Source organism: Prenolepis imparis, unplaced genomic scaffold (assembly GCF_030444845.1).
Source record: "Prenolepis imparis isolate NDT839.2.m4 unplaced genomic scaffold, iyPreImpa1.0 SCAF_8, whole genome shotgun sequence".
Taxonomy (NCBI): Eukaryota; Metazoa; Arthropoda; class Insecta; order Hymenoptera; family Formicidae; genus Prenolepis; species Prenolepis imparis.
In genome coordinates, this window is record NW_028141166.1 from 8,119,959 (window position 1) to 8,142,794 (window position 22,836).

At 34.7% G+C, this 22,836-nt stretch overlaps 5 protein-coding genes across 8 annotated transcripts in view; 2 read left to right on the forward strand and 3 right to left on the reverse strand.

The window, feature by feature from the left end:
* Positions 1–33: 33 nt before the first annotated feature.
* Positions 34–7,057, reverse strand: Jwa (PRA1 family protein Jwa). Of its 3 annotated transcripts, none has more exons than XM_083044431.1 (4): positions 6,587–7,057; positions 6,058–6,275; positions 5,834–5,947; positions 34–110 (listed from the first exon to the last, which is right to left on the reverse strand). In XM_083044431.1, exons 1-4 carry the CDS (start codon positions 6,784–6,786, stop codon positions 49–51), a joined length of 594 nt encoding a protein of 197 aa, XP_082900557.1. In that variant the 5' UTR covers positions 6,787–7,057; the 3' UTR covers positions 34–48. The 3 variants fall into 3 exon arrangements, with proteins under 3 accessions (XP_082900557.1, XP_082900559.1, XP_082900558.1); XM_083044433.1 differs by lacking the exon at positions 34–110 and adding an exon at positions 4,058–4,649; XM_083044432.1 differs by lacking the exon at positions 34–110 and adding an exon at positions 4,058–4,652.
* On the forward strand, positions 563–3,699 carry LOC145939806 (UBX domain-containing protein 7). Its single transcript, XM_083044416.1, has 8 exons — positions 563–779; positions 979–1,221; positions 1,284–1,558; positions 1,647–1,919; positions 1,995–2,052; positions 2,204–2,359; positions 2,465–2,550; positions 2,637–3,699. The coding sequence occupies exons 1-8, from the start codon at positions 740–742 to the stop codon at positions 2,796–2,798; spliced, it is 1,293 nt and encodes a 430-aa protein (XP_082900542.1). The 5' UTR covers positions 563–739; the 3' UTR covers positions 2,799–3,699.
* Positions 7,058–7,305: 248 nt separating the features above from the next.
* The window catches only part of Dnmt3 (DNA methyltransferase 3), a 140,809-nt gene continuing 125,278 nt past the window's right edge, over positions 7,306–22,836 (forward strand). The window contains exons 1-3 of the mRNA XM_083043664.1: positions 7,306–8,148; positions 8,254–8,283; positions 12,697–12,779. The gene's annotated coding sequence lies outside the window, so the exon portion shown is untranslated. The remainder of the gene's footprint in view (positions 8,149–8,253; positions 8,284–12,696; positions 12,780–22,836) is intronic.
* On the reverse strand, positions 9,598–11,843 carry Rpn7 (regulatory particle non-ATPase 7). Its single transcript, XM_083043671.1, has 5 exons — positions 11,600–11,843; positions 11,017–11,368; positions 10,580–10,908; positions 10,224–10,392; positions 9,598–9,815 (listed from the first exon to the last, which is right to left on the reverse strand). The coding sequence occupies exons 1-5, from the start codon at positions 11,742–11,744 to the stop codon at positions 9,641–9,643; spliced, it is 1,170 nt and encodes a 389-aa protein (XP_082899797.1). The 5' UTR covers positions 11,745–11,843; the 3' UTR covers positions 9,598–9,640.
* The window catches only part of Tdg (Thymine DNA glycosylase), a 111,266-nt gene continuing 102,487 nt past the window's right edge, over positions 14,058–22,836 (reverse strand). For both annotated transcript variants that reach the window (XM_083043667.1, XM_083043669.1), the window contains 2 exons: positions 21,723–21,865; positions 14,058–21,379 (listed from right to left, as the gene is read on the reverse strand). In XM_083043667.1, the coding sequence (XP_082899793.1) occupies positions 19,403–21,379; positions 21,723–21,865 (2,120 nt within the window). In that variant the 3' untranslated portion in view covers positions 14,058–19,402. The remainder of the gene's footprint in view (positions 21,380–21,722; positions 21,866–22,836) is intronic.

Here is a 22,836-nt window from a genome sequence, read left to right on the forward strand (position 1 = left end):
TTTTATTCTATTTCATGATCTTACGATGCAAAACATACAGCTGTATTTTTATAGAAGGGATTCAGATGATTCTGTCAATCGATGACCCTGATGATTCCTGATATGGTCGTCTAAAAAAAAATAATTTAAAAATTAATTTAATATAACAGTTGTAATCATGTACATATATTATATATACATATATATCTAGACCAATTATTTCCTTCTCTCTCTCTTGCACATGTGCAAAAATAAATATATACGTACATATACTGTATTTATATATTATTTTAATTGCTATAAATTGTTATTACAGAAGTTTTAAAAATAATTTTCTCGTTCACTATGTGCGAATGAAAAAAATATAATTATAAGCAAAGTAAATAAAAATAAATTATAATTGAAACAAGATTATATATATTAAAGTAGTATGCAGATGATATAATTTGATTAAAATTAATATCAGTTATAATTTTAAATTGTAGTTTTTAATGAATATTTCAAGAGAAATTACCTGAAAAGAAAGAGCTTATTGTTAGAATATTTTATGTTACGGTGGTACAGTGTAGGAATAAGTGCAGGGTGCATTCAAAGTGAAGTAACGTGTATGTCGAGATGATGTTCGAGACATCATTCGGTGCGTGGTGAATGGCGATAGAGAGAGAAAGAGAGAGTGAAAAAACAGATTTAGAGGCATTTTTCTTCGATAATCGCGTATTTGTGCGACGAGAAAAATCCTTCTAAATTACAGCTGATCGCGATGGATCGCGAATTAATTGATAAGTTTATCGAAGTGACGGGTGAGTACTTTTATCAATGTTTTAGCGCGAGAACACATCGTTCAGGTTAAACGGTACAAGAAGCAAATAAGGATCGCGGGATCGTAAACACACGTCTTCCTTGACTTAAATGAATTACAACAATGTCGAGGATTATTATCCGAATATTTTGCTACGAATAGATGTATCCGATGCTAAGTATTGTAAAATTTTGTGTTAGGTGAGAGCGAGGCAACGGCACAACAGTATCTGGCATTGGCTGAGGGAAACGTGGAGATGGCGATTAGTCTTATGTTTGAGAGTGGCAGACCACCAGAGGTTGAGAATTCAAATCCTGAGCCACCAGTGAGAGCTCCTATATTACCCACGCAAGAGATACTGGTGCCATCAGATCCAATGTGTTCATTTCCACGGTTGTCAAATAATGTGTTCGATAGATTCAGAGACTTTGCAGTAGAAACGCGTAAGTATTATTGTATGACATTATATTAATTGATGTATATTACATAATACAAATTGATGCAGAGCGACAAGAAGAGGAGATGACTCATAGAGTAACTGGCATGAAATACATTTCCCAAAAGAAATCAAAACGATTAGAAGATTTATTCCGACCGCCAAGCAATATTCTCTTCATGGGCTCTTTCATGGAGGCGCGAGATCATGCAAAATCTCTGAATCGTTGGTTACTTATCAATGTCCAAAATCCGCAAGAATTTAGTTGCCAAGTTCTTAATAGAGATGTATGGCCCAATCAACAAATTCAAGAGATAGTAAAAGATCATTTTGTTCTGTGGCAAGTATGTTATATCAGATTATATGATGCCATTTTATATAATTTATATTTTGATTTATTGCCATACTATATTTGCCATTTTTTTCAATCAGGTTTTGTGTAATTCATCGGATGGAAGACGTTACATAGATTTTTACAATGTAGTAGCATATCCGTACCTGGCAATTTTAGATCCCAGAACAGGAGAATGTATGAAAACCTACAATAACATCACTGTGGATAGTCTGATGTCTGATTTGAATGATATGTTAAGCACACATGCATCTCCAGAAAGCGCTACACAGGTTACATCTAATTCTAAAGATTGGAATAATTTTCCTACATCGCCTCCAAAACGGAATACTTTAGCTGATCAAATAAAGAATGTTAGTTATTTTATCAATATAATAATCTCAATTTTTTTTATATAAATAATTTTTTTAATTGTACTTTTTTTTCAGGATTGTGGTCCTAGTAGTAAAACTTCTAGACTTTTATCTGAAAAGATAACAAATTTAGGTTAGTATTTTGTTTTTTTATTTAAATGAATAGTATAAAGAATAATTATGTATACCATGTTATCTATTTCCTCACTTTGCAAAATTGCATATCTTATTATAAAGTGCCATTTTATTGAATTTCTTCAATATTTGTATTATTGCATTTACAGAAAATGAAAATGTTGCATCAGATAATATTACAAGTTCAAGTATTCCAAGTAGCAGTAACACTGCCTTCAATAAAAAAAGAAAGTTGAATGAATGTGAGGCTAAAGATAAACTAAAGGATGAAAAATTAAAATCTAATATAGTTAAAGCTGAAACAAGTAAGCATAACATAGTTAATAATAACTGTAATTTATACAATATTTTCTATAATCTTTTACTATTGACAATATTATTCTATAATTATAAATTATTTTTAAATCCAGGCGATGAACCCTTTTTACGGCTCTGCCTACGACTGCCAAATGGTACAAAGGAAACAATATCAATGTGTGCAACAGATACTATAGAAGTATGTTCTTGAAATATTTTCTTATTACTGCAAAATTATATAATGTATATGAAAAATATGTAATATATAACTGTAATTGTTTTTAGGACTTTCTGATTAAAATGGAAGAAATGGGATTTCCATCAACTGAGCATACCTTTTTGGTGCCATTTCCAAAAACAAATGTTGGTGCACTGTCTTCAAATATACGTCTATTAGATACAATCTTATTTCCGACAAACACAGTATTCATAACAAAGATACAGTAATATACTATAAGTGAATTATTTCTTCCATTATAATTTGTCAATTTAGAAACTTGAACTTGAAAAAAATATTCATCTAAGATTTGTCGATATTATTCCAAAGTCTTTTTATGAAAGCTTGTAAAAATTGTATACTGTGTTGTTTAGGTAAAAAGTTGTGTTTTTCTTTTGAAAATAACACAAAAATCTCTCTTTATGTTTATATGAGGTTATATATTAATTTAAAAAGAGATGGGATATTTACATATGTATAAAAACCGATAAATATAGTGAAGCACTGCCATTCAGTGTTCATTTCAGATTAAATCTTGCATATTAAATCTCTTCTCTATATAATCTTTCTATTTTAGAATAAGATATACTCATGATATATTTTAAGAGAAATCATCAGTTAAATACATTGCGTATAGCTCCTTATTTACCCAATCATTTTATCTCGTTACTACTTATTCCTCTTATTATTATTGTTTCTGCAAATCTTGCAAGTGCCGTCCATAACGTGTACAGTCGTCTCAAAATGTACTTCCGGCGAAATATTTCAAGATAACATGCAACATATTGTGACATTACTACGTCATATGATTGACATATTATTACAAGATAAGATATTTTAAAGAATGCTGTATGAAAGAGAATTTTTGTTAATGTGATACAAGTCATAAGGCTTCATATTGCGAATCGAAAACAATTCAATGTTATTCTATATGTTATAATATCTGTTCAAGTTAAAACTGCCAATATAATTAGTTATAAGATAGATATAAATTAAAATATTTTACAAGTATTATAAGTATATTAATATACACATAGTATACTAATATTACATATGCATTGATTACACAAACATTTCACACATGTCAAGTATCTGTATTTTTACTTATTTTTCAGTGTATAATACCATAATTCTGTAATATACATTGTAGAAAAGAGATATTTCCTTTAATTATTAATTATGCATATGTGTGTGTGTGTATACATATATATAAATCATATTAAAACATATTATTTCACGTATTTATTATATAAAATTCTTGTCTATGCAGACATAATTTAATGGTTTATTCAAAAATATTTTAATTTGCAATGTGTATACCTATATATATATATATATATATATATATATATATATATATATATATACACACAATATTTTTAATTTTATAGGATTGGATGAGATATATGTGTGTGTAGGATTCATACATTAAAATACCAAATTAAAATAAAGATGATATAACAAAATTTTGCGAGAACAACTTGCCATGTGTCTTTTACATATTTTATATATTACTTTTCTATAAATGTACATATATACAAATTAATTCAAAATATACTTTATATACATCATATAGATATAGCTTCAGTCATCGTGATATCTTTAAATTTTGATATCACTTATAGTATACATGTAGCACATACATATATATAGAACTATGTAATATAAATATAGTATTTAAAAAATAGATAACTGAAAACAGCCCTCTTAAGTATTTCAAGAAAAAATAAACAGTTTTGGTATAAATTTGTAAATTCAATATTTAGTATTGTAGAATAATTCGTTATTACTTGTCAGTTTTGCTGTACTAAAGAACACATAACATATATAGAATGCTTTTGTTTCAAATCAAATATATGTCAAATCTATATCTATATTCTGAAATATTTCAAGACTCATCTCATCATTTATAATAATGTGCGAAACAGTGTGATTCGATTAGAACAGCAGCAGCGATAAATATCAATGGTTATTGATATTAATTTTTATCAATTTAATATTCAACTTGATGCACAAAGCAGGATATTAATGAGGCGATTGCATGAGTGATGTCTGTGCACGCAGGGTCATACCAGTCACATCTTCTGTAGTGGAATGAGAAAAAAATAACAGAATATTAGAACATAATTCATATACATAATTAATGGAATTCCATATAATAACGATAAATAAATAGCATCACTAAAAAAAGTTATAATATAAGAATCAATAATTAATGATGTCTAATGTGTCTGCCATTCGCCAAAATTCAATATTAATGAATAAATTCAACAAATAAAATAAAGAAAAACATACATATATCATTAGTAAATGCAGTTATTAAAATTTTCTAGTGGATAATGCAATGTGTTATATTCTAGAGATAACATCTGCTAAAACTCTGAAAAAATAAAGATAATTTAAGTGTTTTTATTCATATACATGTTTTAGTACATTATATAACGATAATCTTTTCATCAAACAGATTGCAATCGATTGCAATATATTAAATCAATACACAATAATATCAATATACTGTCTATACTACAGAACATTATTAAAGAGTGTACAGTTCTTTTAATAATAAATATATTATATTCGAAGACAATGCTATATATATTCAATGTTGTATATTGTGTGTATATATATATACAGTAAGTAAAGCCATTATTAGAGAAAATGCTGTCCAAAAATATTAAATACGATTAATAAATAATAAGTTTGTTACTTTCATTCACACACTATCAGCAAATATATAGATTTGATTAAAAATATTAACATTACTCAGGTAGCACATGTTGCTTTTATAAATATTTTTTAAACATATCTAATGATATTTTTTTGATACATTTAGGAAACATTTATGAAACCAACATATGCTACTTGGATTATATAAGCCTTTAAAATATAACATGTAAATATTAAATATTATTTAGCGATTAGATAAGAAAATATGATTTTACCATTAACAATATATTGATTTAAAATTATTTTTTAAACATCAAAATTTCTCTTTTATCAATACTATTGAGCATAAGAGATTGCATGATAATATTGAAGATAAATATATGTCTATCTTTTTTTTCAAAGTCTTGGCTAAAGAATATTTTTAAAATAAATGTCAAAACTTTATAATATAAGATTCGGTATGAAAAATCTATACGATATCATGTGAGTAATATAGAGCAAAGTAGTTAAGGATGGCAAAGCATTTTCACTTGATTCATCTTAATAACTACAAAGCAATAAATTATAGAAATTTATGAAAAGAGTTCTTCTTCCATACCAAGATGTCCCAGAAATACACCCATCGGCGTACGTTTAAGACCAATGCCTTCGATTTTGTTGACAATCTTGTTTTTGATATTCCTTAATCTCAGTGAAGCATGCACAAATGTCACTAAAGATACAATGAGCAGAATTAACTTTCGATTTCTATTAAAAATAATAAAAGCAACAAATGATCAGATTAATATATGATATAAAATAATATCATATCGTCACACCTACCACAGAAAGGTAACAAAATACCCAGCAAGAAAACTAATAGGGATCCCAGAGTATATGTTAAGAAACATCCAGCAAATATTATAAATAACACTCCAACTGCTGGATATTGCCTTTTAAAATTATGTATCACACTTCCCTCCATGGACACATAAGCAAATGTGCCCAAAGTTGTCATCATTGCCAGTATACCGACCAGCATTTTAACAGGATGAATCAATCTATACATATACAATTCATATAATAATAAACACCACATAAATATATTTATATATAGAATTAAAAAATACAAGACATTTATTTCAAAAAGTTAAAGAAATATTAATTAATATCATGATGTTTAAATTATATGTTTTGTAGAGTTTTGAAACTTGTTAAAAAAAGGAATATCAAGTGTCTGGAACAGATCATAACAAATTCAGAAGTGCTGAGACTAACAGATGGCTTCGCAGCTGATAAAGTTTAAGAAAAATTGATTTACAAAGAATATTTACGCGTGATTTATACAATTACGTTTAAATGAGTAACTCACCCAACGATGAGGAAAATAATGACGGACATAAACAAGTAATTGGTTTGATAGTACAGAAGATTATTGACCACCCGGTTGCCCCATTTCTCCAAGTCCTTGAGATTTGGTAATTGAAAGCGCGCGGACTCCAGCAGGAAGTCGTCCAGGCTACGCAGCGGTGGCAGCTCCAGGTCGTTTCTGACCAGCTTCGTCTTATCCATCGTGACAGATATCAGCTGATTTGAGATATTTGTCCTCAACGACGCGCGATCTCGCTCTCACTCAAGTTTCGCCGGCCTTCCTCTCAATTATTGTGCCGATATTTTTGGACGATGACGGCACAAATGTCATGTAAGATTTCCATGTAAGACATAAAAGACAACGGTTACATTTGCGCCGACATTGGTCTTGAAGCCAGTGTTGCCAATTTCAGGTCGCGCAATCTTCAAGTGGCGCTGCGTCACGCGGTCACGCGGGCATCGGAATGTCGTCGGAATTCGGTGTGTTCGGTGCGCGGAGTGGGGAGAGTGAGTGGGGGGTGCGCGGCGCTCTAGCGCGGGGGGGACAGTGGTGGGGAGACAGAGTGGGGGGTGCGCGGCGCACTAGCGCGCACCCCCCACTCTGTCTCCCCACCACTGTCCCCCCCGCCGGCCGAATTCCACGGTCGTGACGTAGCACCACTTGAAGGTCGTCGATTTAAAGTCGAACGCGCCGCGCACATCGACGCACGCTCTCTTCTCCGCTCCATGTTCTTGATGGGACGAGACCTGAAATTGACAACACTGCTTGAAGCTACAAGTGCTAGAGAGAAGTTTGATATAATCTTTGTCCAAATTGAACAATCTTGACGCATTGTCATTGGTTAAGACGAAGTCGATACACAATCGATATTAGATTCATCTAGTGAATTTGACTGACCAATGGGAGACCGAGGATCTCTTTGTCCTGATTGGTCAATCGGTGCTTCACCAGGGTGAATAATTTTCGAACACAATGTAGAAGGCGGCCATTTTGTGCACTCGATTGAATCGTGCGCGCGCTCGTCCCCGGTCCGCGAAAATACGAGGGTAAATATAGTATTAATTGATATCTTTACGTCGTTAATTGCGTCGTTAATCGTATAAATCCGATACGAATCGCGTCGCGTGTACATTGTTATCGTAATCGCGATCGCACGCGTGAAATTGATCTTGTCGGTCGCGAATCTCGCGTTCAACGGTTTCGTGTCTCTGAAAACGTGCGTGACGTCACAACTCCGATTCAAACTGCCGAAAGTTTTCGAAGGCGGACGTTTATTTCTTGGAATATCGGCGACTCCTGGGTGCGTCGCGGGGAAAGTCGCCGATATCATCGGTCGTTCGATAAGGCCCCTTCGATAAGTGGGCCTTGAAAAAAGCGGCGACGCGAAAATGGAGCGTCGCGGTTTCGTGCGCGAATAAGCTCTCGCGATTCTCGCGTTTTACCGAAATGCGTCGAAAATGTGATATCTAAAATCCGGGCGTCGCCGCTTCGTGCGCGAGTGCAAGTGCGTCTTCTACGAGGAGGCCCGGGGTGGCATCGGGCAACGTCGGAACAACTACATGGTAAAATAATTGAATTATTTATTTTATTATTAATTAAATATTCTCAATGTGAAAAATTTTCGAAATATAAATTATTTTTAATTCCCATGTTTTTATATTTTACAGTTTACAACTTCGCTACTGTGCATCGTATTGGTGAGTCAACATTTTTTGTTTTTTAAATTTTGGGTAATAATTTATAATAAATAAATCAACGAAGCTTCTGCGCGATTTCTTCGTCGTTGAAAAATGTAATGCCCAATTCTTGAATATCGCCTGCTAATTACAATATATATATATATATATATATATGAAACATATTATATATAAGTAATTTATTTGTTATAAGTAATTTTAATAAGTATTTTTATTTGTTGCTTTATTCTACTTCAATTATTTAAAACAAACACGCATTATTATTATTATCTGATTCTTTCACTTGCAATTGTGTTAATTATACAAAAATACGCGAATTAAAATCAAATAGCAACAGTTATTATACTTTTCATTACAATTTGATAAATAATTCTTCTATAATACGATAAAGTAAGATAATTTTTTTAATAATACTAATATATACACTCACACATTAAAGACTTGTTTTCTATTTCTGCACCGATGAACTGGTGCAATAAGTTAGAACGAGACAATTATATTTTGTCTCCCTCTAACTTATTGCACCAGTATGCACAGTTCCGCCAGTGCAGGAATAGAAAACAAGCCTTATGATTCAATCCCAATTTTGCTGTTGTATTTTTAAGACTTAAATAACCATGTTACTCTAGTACTCTGTTACAATAGCTTAATAAAGTTGGAAAACACATTTGAATGATAAACAAAGAATAGACAAAATGTAATAATATGTATCGAGACTTTACTTTTATTAAAATCATTAAATTTCTTTCTAAATAATAAACATCGCAATCTTATTACTTCAGTACGCTTCAATAATGCGCAAATAAGTGCTTAATTGTTAATACAAATTTTCTTTCCTTCAAAAGCAAATAAATATAGTATGCTATTGTAATATTTTTAATGTGAATGTTTATGCATCATGCATTTTATGAATTATTCATTAAAAAATTTATTATTGAACTTTTTTACTTACAATTCGAATAAAAAAAAAATACTATAATGAAACTGAAATATTTAACTGTATTTTTACTAAGGACTGCAATCTCGAGTACTTATATTTGTTTAGATCTTGTACAAAAGCATCTCTGATATCATTTAAATTTCTCAAAATAATGTTTCATGGATCGTTACGATAAGATATGCATCAGCCTTAATTGGCGATGAAAAGTTAAGGATAATTAAATAATATTGTATATTTGAGAGATATTATGTATGTATATCTTGTTTACAAAATCCAAACACGAGTTTTTTAAGCTTTCTTTGTTACAAAATCTATGCTAAAACTGAACACACTCTTTAAAATTGATATATGGAGATAAAGATTCAAATAATCGATCTTGATTGATAGCATATATTCTATGTTGATGTTAATATGACATTAAATATTAATAACGCGTGATAATTTTTGCACCCTGTTGAGCAAAAGGTCCCCTTGCTTTACCATTGCCTGATATTGCCAATTCTTACTGTCTGGTCGATTCGTTTCCACTACACCTCCAACTCGATCGACTTTGCAATGTAATCGGCCAGCTGCTATAAAGCGCGACAACTCTCTGCAAAAGTAATAAGTAATAATGTAAGAATAATAAATTTTTCTATGCGAAATAATAAATCTTTTATACCAATTTTTCTATATAAATAATAAATCTTTCATACAATTTTTAATGAAATCAAACTGAGCACTGAGAAAGAGCATATATATAAGACAACAATTTTGAAAAATATAAATATTAACTTCTTATGTTACATTGGAATTACATCTTTCAGATATTGTACTTTTTGCGCATAGTTAGTCATGACTGACTTTTTGCGAAAAGTATAACATCTGGGAGATGCAATTCTAATGTAAAAGATTAAATAAACGGAAATGTCTCGCGCGGCTGCTGATTAAATATCAACAGATTAATAATTGCAGATCAATAATGATAATAAAATTAAATAATAGTAGATTATACACTTACTGATCAATGTATTCCACTGTAACACCAAATGCTTCAGCCATATACTGGAGAGTTAAAGATCGATAAGATTCCAGTAGCTGTGTGTACGCGAGAATTCGCATTTCTCGAACGTAATATCGATAGTGCGGAAATACTAAATAATCTCGGCGCAGCAATCCTTCAACGTGTGCTGAAACAGTATTTCAAGAATATAAGATAGAATTCCTCTAATCTTTACCATATATCTATTTTAAAGAGTATGTTCAGTTTTAGCATAGATTTTGTAATAAAGAAAGCTTAAAAAACTCATGTTTAATTTTGTAAACAAGATATACATACATAAATATGAAAAAAAAATTTAAACTTTATCAATTTACCAAGATTTTTGAAGAAGTCTGCGTAATGACAATTATACAATGAGAATAAATAATCCTTGACATCCTGATTACTATGGAGAACTTCCAATATTTCGGATCCTTTAATGATTTTGTCTCTCAGTTCATTACGTGGAAGGCTTATCATGCTTAAGTATACTGTGTATCTCACAAATGTATCGTAATCCATAAGTTCATAACTTGTAAAGGTGCTAATTGTATCCAAAAAGAAGTTTGCAGCTTCTTTGAAGTTGCGAACGGCTATGCAATATGTTCCTTGATAGACTTTCAAACGGTTTCTCCTGTCCCAATCGCCACCTTCTTCTATCAAACTTTGAAATGAGAATAATAAATTATTATAAAATTAATTAAATTATTTTAAAATTAATTAAATTATAAAATTATAATACTTGATATATATAATCTTTTTTTATGTTTACCTTTTAGCTTTTTCGATATTTTTCGTAATATGATCATGATCCAGATAGAACAAGCCGATTCTAATATTGTGAAATACAATATCTAGTCTATGTCCTAATGATACTGTTTTATCATAAGTTTTTCTAAACGCCGAGATTGCACCTTCCTTATCACCTATTCGACACAGATATTCAGATTTCTTTAAGTTAGCTTCCCGAACTTCCATCTCGCTTAAATTTTTCTCAGCATCTTCGATAGCATCATCAAGTTTCTTTAATTGTTCTGCGTTATGTGCCTTCATCGTTGAAAGAAGTGTTTCATCTACTGGCCAGTTTAGATCTTTACATACTTCTTCATAGAATGGAGCCATATCTATTGAAAATATTATTATTATATTAATTTTTATAATTATATTATTAATTAATGAATGGCAATTAATGTGACATGAAGGTTATGTTTGGAGCAATGATAGATAATATATTAAATAATCAAGAGAAAAAGAAAGGATTTATATTGAATAATATAAATCATGTTTCTAATTGTATTAAATCTTTAGAAATCTATATAATAAGGGTAATCTCAAAGAAGAAGATGCAATCTCACTCTCGTTTTTGATAGCATCCAAGAGCTTTGTCTTGAGTTGAGGATCATCCTTATGTTCGGGAAGACTTAGCAGAAATTTAGTTTGTGCCAATTCCAGGTTCGGATTCTTCTCCAAACCTTCTTCTTCCAAATTCTCTAATGGCATTGCGGACTTTTAATAATAATACACGCTCCCAAAATCTGTAATGAGCTGACACTTTTCTGAGTAGCCTTCAAACATAGATAAGAAACATCTTGATGTGCGACACACCTCGCATTCTTTGTTCACTTGGAAGCCATGTTTTTTAATTCGAAATGACATCGAGAGATAGCGCAGTTATTCTCAAATTTTTCCGCCAATTGCTAATTATTTGCTCTTTCGTGGTCAATTTATTATAAGTGCAAGATTATGAATTATAAGAAGATATATTTTGTATTATAAATAAGAGAGAACTTCACCTTCCCTCTTTGACTCTTTAACACACTTGTGCTAGCTCAAGTAAGAATTCAATATTTTAATTAAAACAGTTTTTCAAGAATGTATATATATAGACATACGTGTGTATATATATATATAGACTAAATTGTAATAATGTATATATAGACTAAATTGTAATAATAGTATGAATTAAGGCTATGTTTGAAAGATACAATTCTGGGGTGCTATGTATAGAAAATATAAAAGTTAGTCGCAGCAACACTTTTCAATTTTCAATATTAAAAATCAAGATTTCAATTTTTTTGTACATTCTTATTAAAATGATAAATTTTTTATCGCGTACAATAACAAAATAAGAAGGAAAGGAGGAGCATCCGAATGACAAACGCATCCCGCTTGTTTTAACGAATCAATTTATTTTTATTTAATTTTTTTGACACAAACTGCCAATGACTCAATTAAGATGAGCCTAGAGAAAGAGAAAAATGTCTCCACAGAATATTTAAAATTTACATGAAGGTTGCTTGCGCGATTGTGTTTATTCTATGTTTGCCAATTTGCATAGACTCAAAGATAATTTTTTTCTTTCTATTTCTTTTTTTTCTATAATTTTTTAGTGGGGGACTACTAATTTTCTCTTGATGACTTTGCGATTAATTTTTTTTTTTTTTTTTTACAGCGATCACGGAAGAGTTATTAATAGTGAGATACGCGGAACAACAACAGCGAAAGTTGGCTCATAGAAAAAATGCACAGCGATTGGTAAGTCATTTATAATTTCATTATCAATTTTATTCTTATTTTCTTTTCGTGTTTGAAGCGATCGACGCCATATGTGGACGTGATAGAGAATAATGATTTCTATTTCATTTTTTTTTTCGCGAAAAAAGCGCTTTTGTGGCGAAAATTAAATTCTATATTTTTTTCAATATAAATTTAGGCATTTAGTCTTTCCATTATTTGAAAAATTGCTACAACAATGATATTCAATGATGTTCACTGATCTCACAATGCCTATTACTTGCGTTTATTAATATAATAAATAAATCGAAAAATCGTTTAATTTCACACAGAAAGAAGGATAATAAGATTATTATAATTTTATTCTGGTTGACATTTAATTTCCGCAATTTTCGTTATAAGAATACAGTAGTCGATCGATTCAAACGCGATAAAAAGCATGTCGATGCGTTCTCATTGTTTTTTCTCTGGCTCACGATTGCCAGATCGAGATGGGAGAAGGGAGATTTAATCTCTTGAATTGTGCACAAGAACGGAGAATAAAAATTGCGAGCTCTATAATTCGTCTCTCGATCGAAATAATTTCTGCCGATCGGGGGTCCACGTAACCGTCGTCATCTTTCTGCCTTGTCGATTCGAAACGATCATCGTCATGCCGGTCTCGTATGCAAAGTAATCATTATATCTCTCGTTATTTTCGTCTTATTATTTTTCTTTAAAACACAATACACATCATACACGTCCAACAGCATTTAGTCCAGCTACACTTAGTGATCCTTTAATAATTGGTTAAAAGCGCATGGTGCGCTTTTGTCCTCTTACTTACTTACTAATCGACTCGATAGTAAGTCTAGAGAATTAAAACGTTAGCTCGGAAAATGACGGGCGAGGATGTCGGATTTTTTTCCCGCAATTGTGCTTCGAATAAAAGATTTTTAGAGCATATGTGCTTTTGAGACGCTTTCTCGCTATTCGTTCAAATAATCTGTTTATTTTTCGACCAATCGTACACGGAGATCTTTCTTTTTTTCAAAAAAATCGACTTGCACGCAGACTTTCATTGAGCATTCATTAAATATTTATCAGACCTCCGAATATCCCGCAACGTTAACATCGTTAATAATATCGCTATTACGCGCACAAACGTTCATCTGCATACCAAATTATTATAAAAGGATCACATGTTATCGTATTAAGGGATGGAGAGCACAAATACAGTTTTTCAATGATCGCATCGAGCATATAATATAATACACTTATCGTTTATCGGAAAAGTTTTTCTTCGGGTAAAGAATATCATTATTTCGGTGTTATATCAGTAATGTATTTGTAACAATTCATTTTTCACATAAAATATCGTAGTACGGGCAGAGACATACAGATTTACATATTGCGGGATACTCGGGTATCCACTGTGAGCACCCAATAATATATATAACGTCCGTTGGAGATCTGCGTGGGCTTCGTTAGGTTCGGGCGGCAAGGAGCAGAAATTTTTTTTTTAATTTTTTTTGCAAGGTATCCGTCACCCTTCCTTATCTCGCGATTATTCGTAGGATAGCGATGAATATTCGAGAAGTACATTCGTTAATTCGATACAGAACACATCTCGATAGCCCGAGCGAACGCGACCCGATCGACGACGTCGACCGGGAAATGACTGACCGTCGACGAGGACGACGCGGATCGGCATTGATCGTTCGGACGCACACGTAGATACACCGTTTACGTTTAATTAGTTAGGTAGAATAATAGAGGTTTGAAGCGATTAAAAAATATGTCGGAGGCCGGCGATCCGGCCCAAGCTCTCTTACTCGCTTTACTCCTGGATTTTGTGTTCTTTTTTTTCTTTTTGCTTTGTTTATTCGACACGTTCAACAGCGAATCCACTTTTATATCTGTATAATATATATTTATACTTAATAGTAAAGTCCTTAATATAGCGATCAATTTACAATCAGTTAGTTAATTTGATTAATCGAAGAGTCAATTAATTAATAGTGTGACGGCGGATCCGCCGGTCGCAGCGAGATAGGCGAGAATATATATGTATATCTATTCATATAATCCTCATCCTTCTTCATTGCGATTGGTGATGAACGTTGTTGCGCGATTAACACACCGATGACACCTATTATTCTTAGCCACCGCTCGGAATCGGGGAGGGGGGAGGGGGAGGGGAAGGGGAAGGAGAGGGCTGGGGGAGGAAGGGGTTTGGACTTCTGAAAAACATCTACTACAATAAATTTCGATCGTACGTGATTCGCGCGCGATCATATGCGTGTTTGAGGCCGATGACGGAACGAAAGAAACATCTATAATAATATAGACATCAGTTATTATATCAACGATTCTCTCATCTATACCCTGTGCATCATCTTAAATGTCTCGACACATCCTAGGTGGTTTTACCCGAGATAAATGTGTGTTGCTCGCTCTTATCCTTACATATATAATCAATATATAATATTTATAGTTTATTTATAATATCTATATATATTTATATATTTATATATTTATATCTGTATATATATTTATAATCATGCCAGATGCGTCACTTTACATCAGCGTCGGTCAGCGACAAAAGAGGATGTCGATTAATGCCAGCTATAATATTTATTACGACTGCATGTACATACGTGTCAGTGTGTATTGTATGTAAATCTATGCATGTATACGCGTACGTGTATTTGTCTTCTTCATAATCGTGTGTTATTAATATATATAGTGACTTTCGGCAATGCGAAACGCATAACAGAATATAATTAACGAGACAACGTAACGCGAGTATGTTAATAACGACAAGTAACGTATGTATTAACTCCACAGCGATATCGAGTTCTAACGATAAATAATAATGAGAGTTGCAACGAGAAACGGTGATGGCTGGTTGCGGGCGCGAGGTACGAAAGTGGTTGACGGTGTGATTAAACAAATTACACACGAAGTGGTCTCTTCCTTTTTCTTTGCCTCTCGTTAGGGCTTATATCTTATATTTAAGTAAGCTCGGCATCCGGTTGCGCGGGCGATCTTACTTTAGGTTCTCAGCTTATAATAATTCGGTCGATCGGCGGATTCTATCCCGCGCGCATTTACAAGGCCGGTTAAGCTATATTAACATCGATTAATATCAACCTTAGTTTAATCGATTTGCTGTCTCCATCTAGTCCTATAGTCCTCTTAAGAGATGTGAATAAGTTATTCCTCATCTCCAACTGACGCGAGTCAGTCGTCGCGAACAAATATAATAAGTATATGGGAATTTTAATGTACAAATATATTCGCGAATAGTCTCGAAATATTAATGGGAAATAGTGAACATTATTCGAATTAGCATATTCATCAAGTTATATCTATCCAAATCAACGACTTTTTCATGCAAAATTGTCTATTACCGCAATTTTAAGAATAAATACAAAAATTTTCAATAGCATATTTTTTTTACATATTATAATGTGATTATTTCTTCTATAAATATATATAATATATATATATATATATATATATATTAGTTTGGAAAAATAATTTGCCCGGATTAGGATTAAACTACGGTTAAATATGACCAACGTTGATGAAAGCATGACCGTGCCGCGATTAAAGAAACACCGGCGCAATCGGGCTTAAGCTTCTTCCTACTATGTGCAGTAACCTTAACGATACAATGACGATAACGATTAATATTTACTCTGTTAAAAATGCTGACAAAGAACTCATAAGAGCGACGAGCGTTATGATAACGCGCGGCTCGTAGTTCGGTACAATGCATCGTCTTTTGCTAGCAACGAGGAAATGCGAAATTCGCTGGAATAATTATTTGATAAAGGTCCTTGGATGAGAAAGTGAAACTATATAATACTTAAATTAGAACACTCTCCGGTGAGTGGCAAGAAATAACGAGAATAAACAATAGCGTATCTTTTATTCGGAAAAATAAAAACACCCGACCGAATAAATGCAGATACGCGACATTTAAAAGTAATCGATGATGATTTTTTGAGCACGAAAATACATAAGCGATTAATCGGTGATCGCGCGTTCTCGATTTGTGTTATTAGTACAATGACGGATCCGTAGAAACGTGAAAGAATATATGTATATACTTAAAAACGTGTTATTTCACAACCGGGTTTCGTAATTCCAATTGTACATGAGTCTTCTCATGCAGTTCTCTTATCGGTTTTTACACGTGGATTAATTTTGCTCGGAAGAAGATTTTGCATTTTGAGAAAATTAAAAAAAAATATTTTTTACGAATTTATAAATGATACCTATTAGAGATGAAAAAATTATGAAAAAAGACCTGCAATTTTTTGATTTTTCTTTTTTTTGGTTTGCAGATTGTCCTAAAAGTTATTCTTATTAATCGTAGTTCTTTATGTTGATTAAATTTTTTAAAATATATATTATAATATATATATTTTTTAAAATATTTATTTGCTTTTTCTATTATGTCTATTTTATTATATGAGGTATAAACAAACTGAATTATATCGGATAGAATAGATATCGATATTATATGTAGTGTATCTGATTACTGTGAATCAGGTTTAATCGAGCTGAAAGTTCTCAAATTCACGAAGAATTTTGTTCGGTTGTGCCATAATGATACTGATATTGATAAAAATATTTGTTTTATATTTTCTCATAAAAAATCTTCAGTTCTTCCGAGCATTGAGAGTAGCCGAAAAGTCGTGCGAATATTGCTTCTAAGAAATAATATTATACGTCGTCATGTCAAATAGAGTAAATTTCTCGACAAGAACATCAAGACAGCTATTTCGACGACATGAAAACGCGTCACAATCTAAATCGCAGCGATAGACGCGCGCTAATCAATTAATGAAACACGTAATATAGTAACAATATAACAAGCCAACAGTAATAATATAAATCGCGGTGCGGTACACAAATACATATGTAAGTAAAACGGTGTCGGTCATTTCAATTTTATAATTATAGCGTATTTCTTGCGAGAATAAAACCAGTACAATTTCGACGAGTTTCGGGTCTCGATGCGACAGATGCGGAACAATGTGTCTTAATAATGATAAATCGCAAGTTCATTATCGATAAATTCATTATCACAATAACATTACATAAAAAATTACAAAAAAATTTATTTGATGATCAATTTATGATCAATAAACAATATAAATTATTTTGCACACAATCTGTAGCGTCGAACTCTAAATCCATCAAAATTACATCCGTTTCATCACTACCTGATAATTTTTCGGATAATTTTGCGCTTTATTCTATTCGCACCGCGATGCGTAAAACTAATTCGCTGTATCCTATCGACTTTCGAAGACGGTAAATTGATTACAGATGCGATTGATTACAGAATTGATTCAAAATGCACGATATATTCGTGCGATTTGCAGCTCTCGGTTTACAATCGGGGATTATTCATGTCAAAATATGAAAATGCGGAGTTACGATTTCAATGATAAGGTTTCTTCTTACGATCGGTGACGATCAGCTGACGATCAGCTGACGATCAGCTGACGATTAATTGATATCGTTGGGGGGAAAAAAGCGCAATTACACGTCCGGCTGAACTCGGCTATGTCGACCGAATTTGTAATAGCGATTTGCTCAGCGTTAATAAGGTCGCCATTTATCGTCACGGTTATCGATGTGCGTGTCCACGTGTATGTGTTTTAACGGTCGGATCGGTATATAAAACGCGATCAGCGAACCTAATCTAGCAGAGGCTTATGTTCGTTGCGTGCGCCATAGTCGCGTTTCACGAGCAATTTCCCATTCCCAAGCCGCGCGCCCGTAATTACTCACGGTGTAATCGCATATCGAAAGCGAGATAAAAAAAAACAGTACGTGAGAGAGACAGCGAGACGAAAGTAAAAGCAAAGAGGTAGAGAGAAGGAATGAAAGGGATATCGAGAAAACGGAAAACCGATACATATATATGGAGCTATTCATTGATAGCTACACTCTGCATTCTTCGGAAGATTTTTGACACAAGATGAATATATTGTATATAGCGTTATTTCTCGTCGGAGGAGAGATCGTCACATTTTTTTTAATACAATTTTAAAAAATTTTAAACATTCGATTTTTAGGAACTAAACTTCAATAATAAAATAAACTTTATCTCTATTCTAATATAGATATATTAATGAAAATTTTATCATTGACATTAGAATCTCGATGTTTTAGATTTAGATGAAGAAAGATATTTTAAATATTATAATGTCTATATGGTCTCTCATTTGCTGCGCCCATTATGGGATATCTAGTATGTAGAGCCGGATAGAGAGCAAAAGAGAGAAAGAGAAAATCGCAAGATAGATAGACCAGATCGATAAAGAGGGAAAGAGAGTACGCGCAAATTGCTAGCGAGTAGCGGACGATCGCAAGAGAGAGTTTGCGATTCGAGGATGGGGTAGAGACGACGTATTCAGGGAGACGACGCGCGCGGCGACGCGAAGAGCCCCCGACGTTAAGAGCCTTAAGAGACACGTGTAAAAATACGTAGAAAAGATAAACGCGGCGCGGTATATGCGCGATATCGCAACAGCAGGCGATGCGATCGGCAGGCGGGGCGGGGACCGAGCGGGGGGGCCGTTGAAGGTCGATGATGGTCGGTGGATGGTGAACGAGATGGTACTTCACATCGATTATCATACACCGTCGTAGGAGAGGTCGACCGGCGGTCTAAGATGCGACGGTGCGAGGTAGGACGGCGGCGTGGTGGTGGTGGGCGCCGCTCCAGCCGCGCTGACGTAGCCGGCATAATTGGCGCTGGGCGCGTGTATCGTCGTCGATGGTGCCGGGTAAGCGTCGAAGGAACTCGAGTACGAGCCGTTGTACGGGTACGGGTTAGCCGCCATGGGGTGGCCGAGGGCGGCGGACGGGTGCATGCTCCCCATCCCGCTCATTCCGCCGATTCCGTAGGTGCGTTGCATCAGGCTGGGCTCGAGGCCGCCGAACAGGTAGCCGTTGGTCGAGCCCATCGGTACCGGATAGTGCGGCCCGGGTATGATGTTCGGATACGAGTTACCGGGATGATTCATGCTGGGTGTGTAATTGCTGGACGCGAGATTCTCCACCGTGTAAGATTTGCTGTGTTGCTGCTGCTGCTGTTGATGCTGCTGCTGTTGTTGTTGCTGCTGCTGCTGGGATTCCTGATGATGACGGCCGTTCATGCCGTATAGCCCTCCGTAACCGCCGTCGTTGGGCGAGTGATGCAGCGAGCTTGGATAGATTCCGCCACCCGGTGGCAACGGCGGGCTATAATTGGTCATTCCGCTCGGTCCGGTCGGCATGCCGCCGAAACCGGACATGTAGGACTGATGATGAGCGTCCATCTTCTCCGCCAGAGCGTCGTCGCCTGGCATACCCGGATGCGAGTGCTGAAGACGCTGGCTACCGCCGTCGGCTATGCTCGGGATCTGATCGACCAGGGATTCCAGATCGCTTAAACTCTTGGACGCCACGTCCTGGCCGGAGTTCCTCTTGATGCCGTACTGCTCGTGCGGATGGTGCGGCGACATGGACGTATGCGTGGGCGTGTGCGGATGTGGCGGCGTCGGATGCGAGTGATGAGAGTGCTCCTCGGCGGTCTGGCTGAGAGGCGTCGGCGTCGTCTGATGCGGATGCGGATTGTGCGCCTCCGGCGTCTGCTCGTGATAGCCCATATAATTGGCATAGGTGTTGTGAGACGGCGTGCCTGGACTGCCATGATGGCTCGGATCGGGACCACCGGCCGGATTGTACTGGCGATGATCGTTACCCATGTTCTGCTGCGACATGCTGGTGGGCGGCTCGAAGTCCGGATGTTCGACGCTGGGCGACGTCAATGGCGACGGCTCAAGATTGTTCTCCGACGATATCCCCGTGTTGATCTCGGACGACAAATCAGAATGCGTAAACGACAGAGACATAGATTTGGGACTGTGACTCTGGCTGTAGTGCATGTGCACCGGGCTCTGCTTCGCGCTCATGTTGTACGGACTATTGTCGTTCATGCTCTGGCCGTAGAAGCCGTCGTTCATCGGCGGTTGCGGATATGGCGCCATGTGCGGAAATGCTTTCGGGGGTGACATCAACGGGGGTGAGAAGCAGTTCGACACGGCGTTCCCGTAACCGTCGTTCAGGTGGCCCATAGTTTGATGCTGCGGTTGCTGATGCTGCTGTTGCTCCCTCTCGCGATTATCCCGTTCCAGCTGTTTCTGCTGCTGGTGTATCTTCTTCGGGCGACCGCGACGCTTCTTGATGACCTCCCCGTTCGAGTCCAGCTTTTCGGGATCCGGCGCCGGCTGTTCTTCCGGATTCTTGATCTTCTTCGGTCTGCCGCGCTTCTTCTTGCCGGGTATCAGGCCCGACTCTTGTTTCACCAGCGCGCCGTTGATCTCCGTGATTCGATTCTCGCCGTCGGGCGACTCGTCGGTGAACAAGTGTTTCTTGTCCTCGATCGGCTCGTGGTCCTTCTTCTTGAACTTCGAGTCGGCGAACACAATGTCCGACTCGTCCAGATGCGTGATCGTACCGTTCAGATAGTCGCGGAACTTCTTCAGGGCCGCGTAATATGGCACCTTGTCGGCAGCCCGTGGTAATTGGGCACACCTCGCACTGCTTGAAGGCATCACCCACATGTACTGCAAACGACATCGAGAAATGAGAATTTTTTCACCCTTAGATCGATTGTTAATAATAAGCATCGATATAATTTCACGAGTTCAGATTTCGAGATGCTATATAACTTTACGAGAATAATCTTTACGTTTATTCGCGATGAATCTTAGATCGATATTCTCATCGAATTCTTACTGAAATTATTAATTTATTAATAATTTTTACTCTTTATTAATTTTATTAGATTTTAATATCATGTATGTAAACTATGCGTGAAAGATATTTTAGTTTTTTGGAATTTTTTTGAACGTCTTTTGAATTAAAATAATAGATGGACAATTAAAAATAATAAAGCGATTCTTTTACCGTGTTTGTGCCGTCGACGAGACTAGGCTGTCTTCCGAATCCGAACTCCTTCTTTCCCGAGAACACCTCGTATATAAGTTTGCCGTTGAACACGGCGATTTTTGGCTTATACTTTCGTAATTTCTCGAGCAGAATGTGACTACCTGTAAATGAAAACAATGGTTATATCGCGGTGCTTTAATTCTCCTTTATTCGTAATATTAAAAGTTAAATTAATATTATTAATGTTAAGTTAATATTAAAAGTAATCCTATCAGTCTTAATAATATTAATAATTTATTGTCATTAATATTAATAATATTAAACTCTATTATGACGAAAACGTAATAATTATGAATAACATAAACAGAGCGAAACGAAACATTTTATACAGTATAATCACATCAATAAGAACAGATGCTATTGTAATTATTATAGAGAAGTTAAGAATTTAAAAATTATAAAAAAAATATATAGAGAAGAATATTATAGAGATATTAAGAAGAAATTAAGAGTTATAAAAAAAATATTTTTTTATTTCAAACCTTTTTGCTACATATCTGAAATGTTGTCCTGTTATCTATGTTATTCTCGGCATTTCAATTAATACAATCGTGTATCGTATAATGATCTCTCGTTCGTGTTTCATATTTTCGAGACTTAAAATGCATGTCAATTAACGCAATAAGCGTGTCGGTGAAACCTTAAATGTTACCGCAACCGGTACGCTAATTTCATTTCAAGCGGCGAGTAAAGTGTCCAACACCGTTATTCCGTTCATTTTTATGCTTTTGGCTTTATATTAATTTATCGAATATTTTATTTTGGAGAGAGGAGATATTGGCTATACGATGCTCTGGATATCGCATTAATGTCATCGATGAATTTCCGGTGAGACAGGCAAAGCGCAATTTTAATATAAAGATATCGAGAAATTGGCGCGCGAGTGAATAATTTAATGATTATTAAATATTCTTCGTAATAAATAATCCGGAATAAAATTTATACAGAGATTAGATTTATATATATATAGATTAGAATTTACTATTTCGGAGTACATTGCGATTGTTAACAAGAAGATCCAAAATAATGTATTTAATAACGACTTAATAATAATGAGAACGTCTTTAATGCT

Bases quoted from the DNA above. Each gene is read 5' to 3' on its own strand.
- LOC145939806 (XM_083044416.1), top strand. From the start codon at position 740: ATGGATCGCGAATTAATTGATAAGTTTATCGAAGTGACGG. The intron at 1,222-1,283 runs GTAAGTATTATT...AAATTGATGCAG, and splicing joins AGACTTTGCAGTAGAAACGC to AGCGACAAGAAGAGGAGATG. The intron at 2,551-2,636 runs GTATGTTCTTGA...AATTGTTTTTAG, and splicing joins GTGCAACAGATACTATAGAA to GACTTTCTGATTAAAATGGA.
- Jwa (XM_083044431.1), bottom strand. From the start codon at position 6,786: ATGGATAAGACGAAGCTGGTCAGAAACGACCTGGAGCTGCCACCGCTG. The intron at 5,948-6,057 runs GTAGGTGTGACG...TTGTATCTTTAG, and splicing joins TATTTTGTTACCTTTCTGTG to TGACATTTGTGCATGCTTCA. The intron at 111-5,833 runs GTATGGAAGAAG...ATTTTTTTTTAG, and splicing joins TGTATTTCTGGGACATCTTG to ACGACCATATCAGGAATCAT.
- Rpn7 (XM_083043671.1), bottom strand. From the start codon at position 11,744: ATGCCATTAGAGAATTTGGAAGAAGAAGGTTTGGAGAAGAATCCGAAC. The intron at 10,909-11,016 runs GTAAACATAAAA...CTCATTTCAAAG, and splicing joins AATATCGAAAAAGCTAAAAG to TTTGATAGAAGAAGGTGGCG. The intron at 10,393-10,579 runs GTAAATTGATAA...ATACTGTTTCAG, and splicing joins AGACTTCTTCAAAAATCTTG to CACACGTTGAAGGATTGCTG.